The 14904-nt window shown below is 43.2% G+C and overlaps 1 protein-coding gene across 1 annotated transcript in view; it reads left to right on the forward strand.

Moving 5' to 3' along the window:
- MED13L (mediator complex subunit 13L) overlaps positions 1-14904 on the forward strand; it is a 578965-nt gene that overhangs the window by 519108 nt on the left and 44953 nt on the right. Inside the window, exons 20-21 of the mRNA XM_030217813.1 lie at positions 3006-3198; positions 4606-5044. Coding sequence (XP_030073673.1) covers positions 3006-3198; positions 4606-5044 — 632 coding nt within the window. The remainder of the gene's footprint in view (positions 1-3005; positions 3199-4605; positions 5045-14904) is intronic.

Here is a 14904-nt window from a genome sequence, read left to right on the forward strand (position 1 = left end):
CAGAACTTTGCACCCTGCCGCGGCTCTGCCCATGTGTACGCCCACCTGCAAATCGTGGCATGTAAATGTTAGCACATAGAGCCTGATATTCAGCCGACGGCTCTTTTGCTGTCTTCCAACAACAACAAACAACAACAACAACAACCATTTCTAAAGCGCTACTAGGGTTACGCAGCGCTGTACAATTCAAACATAGAAGGACAGTCCCTGCTCAAAGAGCTTACAATCTAAAAGACAAGAGAACAATCTAAAGACAAGTGTACAATCAATCTGATAGGGTGGAAAGATTGGAGCATTCTATATTTCTCAAGCGGTTAGGCGCCGAAGGCAGCATTGAAGAGGTGAGTTTTAAGCAGAGATTTGAAGATGGGTAGGGAGGGGGCATGGTGTATGGGTAAAGGAAGATTGTTCCAGGCATAGGGTGAGGCAAGGCAGAATGAGCGGAGCCTGGAGTTGGCAGTGGTGGAGAAGAGTACTGAGAGAAGGGCTTTGTCCTGTGAGCGGAGGTTACGGGCGGGAACATAGGGGGAGATGAGGGTGGAGAGGTAGTGAGGAGCTGCAGACTGAGTGCATTTGTAGGTAAGAAAGGAGGAGCTTGAATTGTATGCGATATCTGATCGGAAGCCAATGAAGTGATTTGAGGAGAGGGGTGATATGAGTATATCGGTTCTGGCGGAATATAAGACGTGCAGCAGCGTTCTGAACGGATTGAAGGGGGGATAGATGGCCGAGTGGGAGGCCGGTGAGGAGTAAGTCTCGATATTCAGTACCAGGCCATTTCTGGCGACTGGCATTGAATATCCGGGGAATTTTTTAATGGCTAAAAAGTTAACCGGTTAATCCAGTATTCAGCGCTAACCAGTTAACTTTTTAGCAGTTGAAGATAGGCCTGTTATTTATGCGGCCTATTTTAACTGCTGAACCTAGTCGGTTAAGCGCTAAGTATCTGCATCTAATCGGCTATGTCGCATAACCGTGAATATTTACTGGAAGATAACCAGTTATCTCCCGCTGAATCTCCTCAGTTAGGTGCCAGTATGCTATTTAACAAGTCAGTGACTGTGTCCGGCCAGTTAAATAGCTTTAAATATCGCAGGGATACTTTATAGAATTCCCACCCCATTCCCTCCAGTATCCAGCCAAAGACTGCCACGGTCTTCATGCTTTAATGGTATCTATTCATCTTTTATGATGCTATAAATTGGTGAAGTTATTTTCATCTGACTTTACATTACAAATTTGATAACATGATGTGATTACGTTCGCTATCTTACAGTACACAAAGTCATAAGTGTAACAATTTTGTATATAAAACTATATTCTGATGCAAGGATCAGCAAAATTTATTTGGGAAATTCCTGGTCCACGATGGAGTAGGAATCCTTCATCTTCTGGGTAGACCAATCAAACAGTACATAGATTAGGTGGTAGCTAGGTTTAGGCTGCAGAAATGGGCTGGGCCACTAGGGCCATGGCTCCAACCGTGTTTTCCCTAGTGGGGATAGAGACTGGCTTTTAACTCCTAACTCCTGTTCACCTGTTTTAATACCCATGTTTGTTTCAGTCATTCCCACAATAAATAATTCTGTTATCCCTTACTTGTCATATTTGTCTGTCCTTGACTCAATATACCACAAGATCAACCCATTCACTGGCAACTAAGTGGTTAACAAAAACTAGTTCTCACAAATAAACAATCTGCAAGGAGTGTGTAGTTATAACAAAGAAACTATCAAACACATCACTTCAATATAGTGTCACACTGGGGATTCAGATCTGAAGGATAAAATATTTTAAATTTTAAAAATTAGCCTCAGTATAACAGGGAGCCTGACTTTTATGCTCCACTGTAGATATTACCATCACAGGCTTCCACCACCTTCCGAGAAAAAAAACACAGAGAAAAACTCCCAGAATATTTCAAAAATTGTAAAGAAGTGGGAGAAAAGTCTGTGTTTAAAAAACAGAAGGGAGGGTAACACAATTTAACACAATACAGATCCAAATACCCACAACACTAAATCTCACTATGAATATAAATCACCCAAATAGACACTAATTAGCAATCCCTCACTAGACTAAAATCCTCATTCAAACAGAGAAGCCTTCCTGCAAGTAAAGAAAACTCAAAATAGAGCAAAAACTCTTATAACATTACTAGAATTGCTTAAACTTCCATCCTTACTAATGAATGGATTCTAATTCTAACAAAAAGTAAACTTCACTTAGCTCAGAACATCCAAATTGACAGAGGTACAGCCTCATAAGATTCTCACAGTCTGTGGGGTTTCTCCAAAATTAAACAAGGAAATTGGACATTTTTGTCAGAAGGGTAATATAAATTGGACACTTTAATTTTGAAGAAACCTTGGTAGACTTCACGAAACGGAAAAGAGTATGTCGATAGGGTACCATATAAAACATTGTGAAGAAAACAAAGAAACTTAAAAATAATTCTCCCCTCCATAGGTAATCAATGCAATTTCTGATAAGAGGTAGTGATTCTAACAGCTTTCATCTTTGTTCTGACCAGCATAGTTGACATCTGCTGTTAGTTGCAAGAATGATATCTGATCTCTCAATATGTTAATAGTGTGTGTACAATAATGAATCACATCCTGTACGTACAATGCACCGTCAAGGAGGTGACCGCTGGTGCAGTCCCATCCGTTAAATTTGTCTTATAAGTCTGTGAACACACAAGGGAAGGGAACCGTGGTACCTTGCTTAGGTGCTGTTTTGTCTAGAGACTGCCATGATCTTTGGTACTACAGAATTTCATTATTCCTGCTTCCTCCCCCCCCTCCCCCGCCACACATGTACAAGCGTACGCACACACTTTCTTCCCTTCACATCTGCTAATTGTTTTCAGTGTTTTTAAGGTTAGGGAAGGGGGCCTTGTTGATAATGCATATACTGTTCATGCTTCTCTGAATATTCTTTGGCTGTGAGTAGGTGCGTGCAGTGTATCTGTCGTAACTGGCCGTTCACTATTCTCTTGCCAGATGTGCAGGCTCGGCCAGCACAAGCCTGTTTGTAAAGTGCTTCGGGATGGAATCATGCGCGTTGGCAAGACCATTGCACAGAAACTGAGTGAGGAACCAGTGAGTGAGTGGTTTAACCAGCCGTGGAATAATGAGGAGACCGACAATCATTCCCGACTCAAGCTCTACGCTCAAGTTTGCCGCTATCACCTAGGTATGTAGATTATCAGGAGAGAATCCAGTTATGTGATGTATCAGGAAAGGGTTGGAAAGGGTTGCTACTGTGTGTGATTCTTGTGTAAAGGTACAACTTTTATTTGTAAATGTTTTAAAAGTCACAATTCAAGGGGGATTTTTAATTAGCTTTATAGATCTCAGAAGCTGCCAAACTGACGAAGCTGAGAGTTGCCTCCAGCTCCACATCTTGCCATAACATGTTCTACTTTTTCTATTTTCTTTTTTTTTTACATTTTAACAAATCAAACAAGTAATAAGTACATAAGTAATGCCACACTGGGAAAAGACCAAGGGTCCATCGAGCCCAGCATCCTGTCCACGACAGCGGCCAATCCAGGCCAAGGGCACCTGGCAAGCTTCCCAAACGTACAAACATTCTAATGCAACACATAGTTGAGTCAATCAAAATAGGAAAAGGGTCCATAGAAATAAAATAGTGAACCATATTTATAGCACCAAGAAGGAAAAACATAAATCAAATATATATCTCCAACCAGTCAAAAATTCCCTAGCAGTAAACACAAAAGGAAAGGAATTCATATACTGTAACAAAGCAAGTTATCAGAGGGTTGAGAAGTTACTGATGTATTACTCTGACTAGCAGCCGGTGCTTCCTGACTCTGAACTGGTGTTTTTAGATGTGATAGGTTAGGAAAAATATAATCCTTCCATGATACTTGATCAAATAGTTCCTCAAAAAGAAATAGATCTAGACACAAATCTCTACTCAGTTATAGAAATTCTCTCCTGGTCTCTTGGGTCCTAAGCAAGACGTCTGGATAAACATGGATATTATGACCTTGAAAAGGTGTTATTTGCTGTTTCTTTTTCTAAAGTACATCATCTATCAGCAGTTTTTCTTCTCGTTTCCGATAGTTTTCAAAGACCATATGCAGCCACTATAAAATCATGTTATCTACTGTGGCTCCTCTTATTCCATTAGCGTAACCGCACAGTTCACCAGATCTCCCAATTTGGGTTTTTTTTTTCCCCCAGTGGAGCTGAAGCAGTTGAACGCAAACGATTTTGTACAATGTAAACCTCTAAACTGGAGGAGCAGAGATGTGTCCATGTGCTTCTAGGTTATTCTTTATTGGTGTACAGGAAACTCTAGCCCTCCACTCTACTTTTTCTGTTGGTTTTCCAAATACCATGGAGTTTATCAGAGGCATAGTTGAACTTTGTATGTCATCATTTCCCCAACAAAGAGACCTTTTTTTATTTTCACTGATTCAGCATCTGTGGCACTAAAAAGCTTTCCAAGGATGAATAACATCATATACCCTCAAAATTAAAACGATTTCACATTTGCTTCTGGAGGACTATGTACGTTTTTGTAAATGCAAATTAATTTTCATATGTTATTACATATTTTCATATGCAGCACCTTACTTGGCCACTCTGCAACTTGACAACAGCTTATTGATTCCACCAAAATACCAGACTCCAGCACCACCAAGCCAGGGACAGACCTCGGTGGGGAGCACTGGTCCCATACCTTCCAGTTCAGGATGCCTTCCAGGTCCTGGGACACTGCCAAACAGCAGTGCCTTTAATTCCACACCCAGCAGTGGGAGTACCAACCTTGCAACCAGCAACAGCTCTGGAACCTCCGTACCACCATCATCTTCATCCTCCACTCCCATCCTAAACCAGATGTGCAACAGCTCAACCACAGGGTTCAGTGGGAGCATGGGTCCCGGTCAGAACTCTGTCACTTCTGGCAACTCAGGGGACAGACTGCAAGGGAGCACCCCAGCCTCAGGAGGAGATGCCGAGTCTGGACAGAACACGTCGCAACAGCAGCAAGAAGGACAAGAAGGGTAAGTTACTGACTGTGAAATACCATATGAATATTTAATTAATAGCGACTTACAAGTTGGTTTTAGGTACTTTGCCTGGACTGTGCTGGCAAAGCTGCTTCATAAACCTACAACACTTTTGAGGCCTGTTTTACATGCAGAAAAGGCCTTTTCTAAAATTGCATAATTGTATAGACATGCATGTGTCTGCGTTTATATTTATGTTGTGGATAAGCCATCATGGGAGCTTAGTTTGGGTGTGCAAAATGGTAGAAACTATTATAAAGAACAAAATTACAGAACATGTAGACAAACAAACATATTTTAATGGGACAGAGTCAACATGGATTTTGCTAAGGAATATCTTGCCTCATCAGTTTACTATATATTTTTTGAAAACTTGAATAAGCGTGTGAATAAAGGGGAGCCACTTGATGTAGTGTATCTAGATTTTCAGAAAACGTTTGATAAGGTCCCTTATGTGAGACTCTTGAGATAATTAAAAAGCCATGGGGGTAGGTGGCAATGTTCTATTGTGGATTAGGAACTGGTTAAAAGTTAAAAAAACAGAGAGTAGGGTTAAAAGGCTGGCTCTCTAAATGGAGAACGGTGCATAGAGCAGTACCATAGGGGTCTGTACTGGAACTGGTGATTTTGAATATATTTATGAGTAAAGTGGTGTGGTAGCTGTGTTATTCCACTTGCAAAGGTAATAAATATAAATAAATCAAAACAGAGAAAAGAAAATAAGATGATACCTTTTTTATTGGACTTCTGATCTGAAGAAGAAGGGTTACCTTCGAAAGCTAATCAAAAAATGTTAGTCCAATAAAAAAAAGGTATTGTCTTATTTTTTTTCTGTGTTTTGATTTCTGTCTATTTATTAAAATATTCCTAAATGATCTGGAAATGGAAACGATGAATGAGGTAATCACATTTACTGATGACACAAAACTATTAAAAGTTGTTAAATTGCAGGAAGACCTTATGATACGGGAAGACTGGGCATCTAAATGGCAGATTAAATTTAATGTGAACAACTGCAAAATGATGCACATTGGGAAGAATAATCCAAATTATAGCTACATCATACTAGGTTCCACATTAGGAGTTATCGCCAAGGAAAAAGATGTAAGTGGTTTTATGGACAGTAATGCGATAATAGCATGCCCAGCCTGTCCTGATTCAGAAGGCCTTGCTGTTATCAGTAAGAATATGAGGCCACCAGAAACCAAAGAGAATGGGAGGATAGCATTAATTCCTCCCCCTCCCCAGCCAAAACACTCTAACCTTTCATGCCTTCTGCAAGCAACCATTGACACTTACCTCTGAATTGGGTCTAATCAGCCTGACACCCAATTAGGGCTGGTTTCCAGTGTCCCTTGTGTGGGCAAACACCCCTACCACCATGACCTTTGAAATGATAAGATCATAGGCAAGCCAAATGGGAGGACCCTGAACTTAAGGCAATGCCAGGCACACGGAAGCAAGATGATTCTCACCAAACAGAATGACAAGACCTGAGTTGAGAGAAGTTCACTTTCCCAGTCTGCCATTACCACAGACTGCAAGGTTCACATGTAGACCCAAGAAACCAATTGGCAAGGCTGACTCTCTGGAGATACAGGAGAAGGCCCCCATAACTGGGACCTAGCAAGAAATTGATTGATTCCACCCATAAGCTTCCATTGTACTGAAGCAGTTACCAGTTGCTTCCTCAAGTAGACACCATAAAGACACTGACAGATTTGTATCTCAAGCCTCCACTGATCTGGGATGACATGGACCTACTTCAGATAACACCAACAGAGATGGCCCACACCTGCCAAAAGCTGGGATGGTGCCACCATAACTCACGTACTCAGATAGGACTGATCTTTCTCAAGGATCAAAGAAGAAGAGGGGATAACCTGGGCACCCACTTAAAGCCTCTCTGTTTCTAGTGCTGAGGCTAAGCTGACAACTCTCTACAGATGGAGCAAGAATGCCCCTGGTGAGCTTATGAAACCTTGCTTCACCCAAGTTTTAGACCAGCTTTGAAAGATCCCCCCCCCCAACCGGAGTCTGCCTCTGATGGAAACTCACCAAGTCACTCCATGGAGGCCAGGACAGCCAACTGCTACCATCAACTCTGTGCCCATTACCAAGGAAGGAGTTCTAAAACTGACCTGAATAGGCCATTTTATGGAGCTGCCAAAAAAAAAAAAAAAATTGTCACCCTGAATTCCAGCATGTTACCCCGGGGCTTCCTAGAGGCTGGTTGGTCCCTTCATAATGCTACTTTTTTTTTTTTTTGTTACATTTGTACCCCACACTTTCCTACTCATGGCAGGCTCAATGCGGCTTACATGGGGCAATGGAGGGTTAAGTGACTTGCCCAGAGTCACAAGGAGCTGCCTGTGCCTGAAGTGGGAATCAAACTCAGTTCCTCAGGACCAAAGTCCACCACCCTAACCACTAGGCCACTCCTCCACTCACTTCAAACTTAGGGCTCAAACCCAAAAAGAAAACAAAACCTCACTCCTTCCTAACCTACAAGTGCTTCAAGACCAGACCCGTTCGCACACAAATGAGGCTGTAGCTAGCCATCACCTCCTCAAGGGCAGCCATCCTGGGAAGGTTAGAGGCTCCAGCTCCCTCTGTGGCAGCGTACAACACCTGTTCAAGACTCCTCTGCCTTTCAGGTCAGCTACCATAAACTCCTAGTCCTTCTGACACTATTGAGGGCTGTATGGAGAGAGGGAGGTCATGCAAGGTTTAACAAAGTGCCCTTTCCAGTCAAAGTCTACATCAGCTGCCACTTATACAGCATCCACCTTATGGGAGGAGGGGGAAACACACTGAAAAGATGGGAGAAGAAACCTTAAAGCCTTAGAAGAGGAGGATACCCCTTCTTGGGACTTTCCTCTCTGTAAAGAGACAGGAAGCATTCTGGGGGGGTCTTTTTCCCCTACCACTGGCAGCAGGCAATCCATATGTCCGTCCGTCCCCCCCCCCCCCCCCCCCCCCCCCAGCATGCTGACTAGAAACTGCAAGCGTAGCTGCTATGAAACCTGAAACAATTACCAGTAGTTAAGAGTGCTCACTAGTCGCTGGGCTGGGCAGGAAAAAGAAGACAGCAAGCAGTATCCCTGCAGCAACCTCTTTGCTCTAAATGCCCAGCCAGGGGCAAGCTCAGTTCCAGCATAAGCATCCTATTTATATAAACTGTGCAAGAAACATGCACCCCACCAGTGCGAGCTGCAGGCCTTTCTGAGTGTCCTTCCTTGCAGCTCGAGAGGCTTTCTCCTCCTTCCATGGATGGCTCTGCCACAGCCCCAATACAGGCAACAGCTGTATAGCTCCTGAGGCACTCAACCACTTGCCACATCTGAAAGAGCATGCGCTTCAATTTCCTCTCCCTGTCTCCGGTGCTTGCCACCAAACAACTGGGATCCTGCCAGGGTTTCCCCATCACTCCCAAGCCCAAACCATCCTTCCAAAGATTCAGCAAAGAGGAGGGAAGAAAAAAAGGGAGCATAGAGAAGTTGATTTCAGTGGGTCCTAAGGGGCCCCTAATCACCATCACCAGCCAAGGTTCTATGGGATCACACTGCCACCTATGATATGACTTGCTGGGACTGGGACCCAGAGGTCGAAGTCCTGGACAGTGGGCTCTCTTCTACCTTGGATAGAGTAAAGGTCCACAGACCAATCCCAAAGAGCCCATACCAAAACACTGAAGCTCGATATGAAGGCCTCAGACCTTAGTCTCCAGAGAACCAGGCCATATACGAGAATTCTGCTGCATAAGACCAAGCTGCAGCCATACACTGGAGGCAGAGATTGTTGGTGAGTTCTAGGGCTGCCCTACACTTTATACTGCTGATCATATCACTGGAAATCAGTGTTCTCTGCCTCCCTCTGCTGGCTGGGGAGCATAATCCACTTTTCTGAGACTGCTGTAGTAGGATGATAAGGATTTGGGGTTTGCTATGACAATGGAATCAGGACTTTTTTGGTTTCTTATTCTTAATTACAAGGCATTAATTGTTACCAATATCGTGATACATTAAATATAAGGTGTACTGACAGCATAATAGAGGCATGTTCTATGCTATATTTTAGAGCAGTAAACTTTATTGCTTTCCCTTTCCTATTCCTTGGTTCACTTGCTGGCATAGTTAATTGTTTCTCTCACCATCTTCAGGACCTCGTATGTAGTGTTCTGCTAAAAAAGGCAGGATGAGTGACTGTTGAAGAATTTAGGCATGCATAGTCATGTCACACCTCTTTGCCTTGACTTCCAGTTGAGAAACGCTGTACTTTTAAAATGCCAATATTGGCATTTAAAGTTTTTCAAGGAATGGTACCAAAATACGTTTCCAATAAGTTGCTGATCAGTGCTACTAAGCGACTCTTATGTTTTCAGAGTGAGAGGCATTTTCTTTTGCATTTGTTCTCGAGCTTACTCTTTTCGATGACCTGGCTGTGGAATAAGGTTCTTCTCTCTGTGAGATCCATTGATAACCTGTTGGGATTTCATACAGCTGTTAAAACTTATTTGTTAGTATTTTGATGAGTTGTAGTGGAATCAAGATGGGCTGGACTTGTTATTTAGTTTTATAGTAACTTCCCCCCCCCCCCCCCCCCAGTATTCAGAGTTCAATAACCGGCCAGAACTGCTGTTGACCAGTTAAATAGCACTTAACCGGCTATCTCCTACTAAATATCCCTGGTTAGCAGCTAGCAGAGAGCCGTGTATATCACCCAATATAGCTATCCACCAATTTTTAAAGCCAGTTTAACGACCATATTTGGCCATACGAAAACGTGGGTTATCTTTGGCCAGTTTAAAGATAACTGGCTAAGTCTGAATATCAAGTTAGCTGGTTATCTTTAAACTGGCCAAAAATAAAGTAGATATTCAATGCCGGTCACCGGAAATGGCCTAGCATTGCATTTCCAGGCTCAGCCGGTCTAACTCCTGCAGTCTGAAATTCGGCTCCATGTCCTGTTTTTATGTTGTATTGTTTTAATATATTATGTATATAATGTTGTGACCTGTTATTGGGAGGACGGGCTAAATAATGGAATAAATATATAAATAAATTTGAAGAGTCAGTGAATAAATAAAGTATGACGAGACATTTAAATACCTGCAGACCTCTTTCAGCAGAAAGGAAGCTCTGGAACCAGAGGTCATAGGAAGAGGGTGAAATATGTCTTTAAAGAATTAGTGGTAGACGCATAGGACAGCTTCCCAGAGGTGGGATAAGGACAGTATTCGAATTCAAGAAAGGATGGACAAGCAGAGATCACTCAGGGGGAGGAGGGGATTGTAGCGATCTGAGCACTTATGAATGGGTAGGCCAGACAGGCCTCGTCTGTTTCTGTTACCATTTTCCATGGTTTAGTTGGTTAAACTCTTTCTACAATACAGATCCTTTCCTGATAGGACCATTTTAACTTTTTGAAATCTACGAGTAGGGTTTGATTTGCTGCTATTAACATACATTTTAACAACTGCTACATGTACTGGTCTTGTAACTTTTTAGACAAGTTAAAATAGTTTTGAGCAGATGTTTGGCACAGTATAGATCAAATACTGCTGTGCCAACACGTCCAAAGTACCGATATTTATCCAACCTATTTCCCATTGTCAAAACCATCAACCAACTCCCTTAATAGCTTGAAATTTCCTGCAATCGTATTGAGCTCTATAATTTTCCTGTGATGGTTGGTGTTAGTGCTGTTGCTTAATTTTGCCATCAGGGGGCGCAGTGTGAACAGGGAAAAATTGCCAGAAAAGTACATTGAATGCTGCTGTAGTACCCTTTGCTTTCAAAGCTCTGACCAGCTGTAAAACAGATGGATTTGGGTGGGGGGGGGGATGGGGGACACGGGAGCCGATGTAATTGCTAAGATATGAAATATATAAAAACAAGGGGTTGAATAGCACATGTTACAAACTTGTAGGCAGTAGAACCAATCGTCAAGGCTTCAACCCTAGGTCCTCTCTCTCTCTGTATCTCTTATCCTCAGAAGTCAAGTCATTCATCGTATTATAATCATGGCACTGACATGCACATGATTTTCAGAGCTTTTGGTTTTGCCCTGAGAAATGGGGTTGTTAACTCACAAAAGCATTATAAAACGTATATTTAGGGGTGGGTTTTGTTTTGGTTTTTTTTTGTCATATTGACCTTTTGATTCCAGAGCTTTCTGAATAATTCTTTCTGATCTTTTTAAACACGTGCTGCAGTTTGTTTTCCACAGTAAATGTCAGGCATCTTTTTACTTCGGCAGCTGCTATTTCTGGTTTCTTTTTGTACAGAATGTTTTCAGTTTGCTTTTACTTTTCCCCTTAGGAGTAGCCTAATGGTTAGTGCTTGGATCCTGGTGCCCTGGGTTCAGTTCCCACTGCAGTTCCTTAGATTGTGAACTATCTAAAGTTAGATTGTGAGTCCTGTAGGGACAGAGATATTACCTGCATATAACGTGTACAGTGCTTTGTACATCTAGTAGTTCTATGGAAATCATTAATAGTAGTAGGGAGTACAAGGCCGTTAGGTATCAGACCATTGCCTAGAATGTCTGCATTTGAAGATCATCTAAAGCACTGCCATCATCCCTAAATTCAAAGCACTGCTGACAGGTCCAGCATTGAGCACTTCCCCAGACATTCCCCATGGCTGCGTCCCTACCAGGAAGACCCACCTACGGCTGTGAGCAACTTACCAGGCCAGCAGCACCTTTCAGGAGCTGTCAAAATTATCCTCCTCCTCCCCCAGCCTCCTTGCCTGAATGTCTGCCTGCTCTCATTGCAGTCAGTTATAGATGTCCCCCACTCCAATCTGCTCCTCAAAGGTTTATGTTTTTTAACCTTTGCCAAGCGTCTGCCATTGTGAGGGACGGCAATCCACCAAAAATCTATTCTCTGGTTAATATTCAGAAGGCAGTTATTCAGTAGCAGCTCCTATCGGCAGCACTGAATATTTGAGACTGGAGTGAGGCCCCGGCCGGGTACTGCCACTATTCAGTGAGTTGCTATCCAGATACTGCTGCTTGAGGAAGCCTAAGGACAGGCCTAAAGCCCAAAATATAGGTCCTGATTTCCCGGCTTATGCTGAGCATCGTGATATTATTATGTCAGGAACCACTGTGGTCAGACTCGTCTTTTCAATATATGGAGAGAGATTTTGTAGCTGCCGTAGGTAAAGACAATTTTTAAAGGTTGCTTGAATTTGTGGGATTAGAGTGATTCTTGACTTGTGATTTTACGGGTTGTTCATACTTCCCAAAAGTCAGGTATTTGTCCACTTTTGTTAGGTACCAAAGAATCTCTGTTTTGCTTGGGTTCAGGCAGAGTTTGTTGTTGTTTGCCCATTGCTGAGTTGCGGTTAGGCAGGCAGTCAGTTTACTCAGAGCTGTGGGTAGATCTGGTTGAGTGGGTATGAGTAGTTAGTTGCATATCATCGACATACAGTGGGGGAAATAAGTATTTGATCCCTTGCTGATTTTGTAAGTGTGCCCACTGACAAAGACATGAGCAGCCCATAATTGAAGGGTAGGTTATTGGTAACAGTGAGAGATAGCACATCACAAATTAAATCCGGAAAATCACATTGTGGAAAGTATATAAATTTATTTGCATTCTGCAGAGGGAAATAAGTATTTGATCCCCCACCAACCAGTAAGAGATCTGGCCCCTACAGACCAGGTAGATGCTCCAAATCAACTCGTTACCTGCATGACAGACAGCTGTCGGCAATGGTCACCTGTATGAAAGACACCTGTCCACAGACTCAGTGAATCAGTCAGACTCTAACCTCTACAAAATGGCCAAGAGCAAGGAGCTGTCTAAGGATGTCAGGGACAAGATCATACACCTGCACAAGGCTGGAATGGGCTACAAAACCATCAGTAAGACGCTGGGCGAGAAGGAGACAACTGTTGGTGCCATAGTAAGAAAATGGAAGAAGTACAAAATGACTGTCAATCGACAAAGATCTGTGGCTCCACGCAAAATCTCACCTCGTGGGGTATCCTTGATCATGAGGAAGGTTAGAAATCAGCCTACAACTACAAGGGGGGAACTTGTCAATGATCTCAAGGCAGCTGGGACCACTGTCACCACGAAAACCATTGGTAACACATTACGACATAACGGATTGCAATCCTGCAGTGCCCGCAAGGTCCCCCTGCTCCGGAAGGCACATGTGACGGCCCGTCTGAAGTTTGCCAGTGAACACCTGGATGATGCCGAGAGTGATTGGGAGAAGGTGCTGTGGTCAGATGAGACAAAAATTGAGCTCTTTGGCATGAACTCAACTCGCCATGTTTGGAGGAAGAGAAATGCTGCCTATGACCCAAAGAACACCGTCCCCACTGTCAAGCATGGAGGTGGAAATGTTATGTTTTGGGGGTGTTTCTCTGCTAAGGGCACAGGACTACTTCACCGCATCAATGGGAGAATGGATGGGGCCATGTACCGTACAATTCTGAGTGACAACCTCCTTCCCTCCGCCAGGGCCTTAAAAATGGGTCGTGGCTGGGTCTTCCAGCACGACAATGACCCAAAACATACAGCCAAGGCAACAAAGGAGTGGCTCAGGAAGAAGCACATTAGGGTCATGGAGTGGCCTAGCCAGTCACCAGACCTTAATCCCATTGAAAACTTATGGAGGGAGCTGAAGCTGCGAGTTGCCAAGCGACAGCCCAGAACTCTTAATGATTTAGAGATGATCTGCAAAGAGGAGTGGACCAAAATTCCTCCTGACATGTGTGCAAACCTCATCATCAACTACAGAAGACGTCTGACCGCTGTGCTTGCCAACAAGGGTTTTGCCACCAAGTATTAGGTCTTGTTTGCCAGAGGGATCAAATACTTATTTCCCTCTGCAGAATGCAAATAAATTCATATACTTTCCACAATGTGATTTTCCGGATTTAATTTGTGATGTGCTATCTCTCACTGTTACCAATAACCTACCCTTCAATTATGGGCTGCTCATGTCTTTGTCAGTGGGCACACTTACAAAATCAGCAAGGGATCAAATACTTATTTCCCCCACTGTAGATGTAGAATTTGGTGTCCATTGACCAAAGCAGCTCAGCCAGAGGCTTGAGGTAGATATTAAATAAAATGGGAGAGATTATGGATCCCTGTGGCATCCCACAGTCCAGTGCCCAAGGTAATGATGTGCTGTTGCTGAACAGAACTGATTGTTGTGATACACAGTGTTGAAGGCAGCTGAGAAATTCAGCAACACTGGTATCGAGGCAGATCCCCTGTCACGGTTTCTGTGCAGATCATCAAGAAGGGACAAAAGAACTCTCTCTATTCCGTACCCAGTTGACATGGTTCTAGCCAGTTACTTTCAATTAGCCAGTCGTTGAGTTGAGTGCAGACGGTCTGTTCTGTAAGTTTTGCCTAGGAAACGAATGTTAGAGACTCCAACTCCCGGGCCATGCCTCTCATAGTAATTCTGTAAAAATTGGACTCATACTTTTAAATATTACATTTTCCCTCCTTATGTAGATACATATGTCTGAGTGTGCATTAGAAGTTTGCTGTGTTGAAGTGGCTGCCACTATGTTGCTTTATGAAGTCTTTCCTGTCGTTTTCTTAGCTCAGGTATGATTTCAGTTGCTAATGCTAATTGGGACTCTTTTAGACATCTGTAAGGTGACTGGAGATAGCCTGTGCTCTGTACACACTCAGGCCTTATGTGAACCTGGAGGAGCTTCCTTGCCCCCCCCCCCCCCCCCCCCCGATCTGGGTTCATAAGCACAGATTTGAGGGCAATTTAGCAGTCAGACACAAATTACTTGCAGCTTTACTCAGTAAATGCTGTCCTCCACCCCCACCCCCACCCCCACACCATTAATCCTACCTG

This window comes from Microcaecilia unicolor, chromosome 11 (genome assembly GCF_901765095.1).
Source record: "Microcaecilia unicolor chromosome 11, aMicUni1.1, whole genome shotgun sequence".
Classification (NCBI taxonomy): domain Eukaryota; kingdom Metazoa; phylum Chordata; class Amphibia; order Gymnophiona; family Siphonopidae; genus Microcaecilia; species Microcaecilia unicolor.